A 1,007-nucleotide genomic window follows, 5' to 3' on the forward strand; every position below is an offset into this window, starting at 1 on the left:
AACCAGGACGCGGGCCGAGAGGATCAGGTAGGCCACGCGCACCTTAAAGTCCAGGGGAGGAAATCAGTGCTGCACAGGAAATACTGAGAGGATCTGCTGGACATATAAACCAGAGAATGACTCAACCTTTATGATCATGGACCATGACAACGTATTTAAGTCTTAAACAATTCTAATGTGGGATAGAAATAAAATGAAAAAAATTTAATCTGCTTCGAGTCCATGAATTTAAGATTATTTAATGACTGCGTAAGAACTGGGTGAGCATCTGACCCGAGTCCCAGCTGCCATATAGGAAAATATTTTGAATTTTAATATTCAAACCAAAATGAAAGCAAATACTCTTTAACAGGGTTTCAGGGTTTAATAGCTGTATACCTTTTTTACCTTTGGATATAATGCCACCTAACCAAAGATCACTGGAACAACTCTAAACTGGAATTTCATGTAAATAAACACCACAAAAAACCCCACAACTGTTAATTTTATGAATATTAAATTGCCAAATTACTGTATACAGGAAATGATTATATTTCTTCAATAAAAACAAATAAGTTCTACTGGAATTGAGAAAACCTTTATTTTTATTGTTCTTCACTACATGCTGTATACTGGTCTGGGTCATGGTGGGTCCTAAATCTATCCTGGGAATGCTGGGTGTAGAAGCTGGAATATGTCTGAGAGGATATGCCATTCTCACTTGTGCACACACACACACACACACACACACACACACACACACACACACACACACACACACACACACACACACACACACACAAAACCCAATACTCACAACACACAACATGACACACAAAAGCCAAATGACACAAACACACCACACACACACACACACACACACACACACACACACACACACACACACACACACACACACCTATTTATCAGTCTATCTACTGGCATGTGTTTTTGAGGTGTGGAAGAGCCTGGAAGAAATTCGCACAGACACGAGGAGAACACTAGCCTCTGTCCTGCCGTGCTGCCTG

General features: G+C 40.3%; 1 protein-coding gene across 2 annotated transcripts in view; it reads left to right on the plus strand.

The window, feature by feature from the left end:
• Positions 1-566, plus strand: part of stk33 (serine/threonine kinase 33) — a 15,111-nt gene extending 14,545 nt beyond the window's left edge. For both annotated transcript variants that reach the window (XM_046856838.1, XM_046856839.1), the window contains exon 13: positions 1-566. This exon is cut by the window's left edge and continues 124 nt beyond it. In XM_046856838.1, the coding sequence (XP_046712794.1) occupies positions 1-47 (47 nt within the window). In that variant the 3' untranslated portion in view covers positions 48-566.
• The last annotated feature ends 441 nt before the right edge of the window (positions 567-1,007 follow it).

The sequence above is a fragment of the Silurus meridionalis genome, chromosome 9 (assembly GCF_014805685.1).
Source record: "Silurus meridionalis isolate SWU-2019-XX chromosome 9, ASM1480568v1, whole genome shotgun sequence".
Lineage (NCBI taxonomy): Eukaryota > Metazoa > Chordata > Actinopteri > Siluriformes > Siluridae > Silurus > Silurus meridionalis.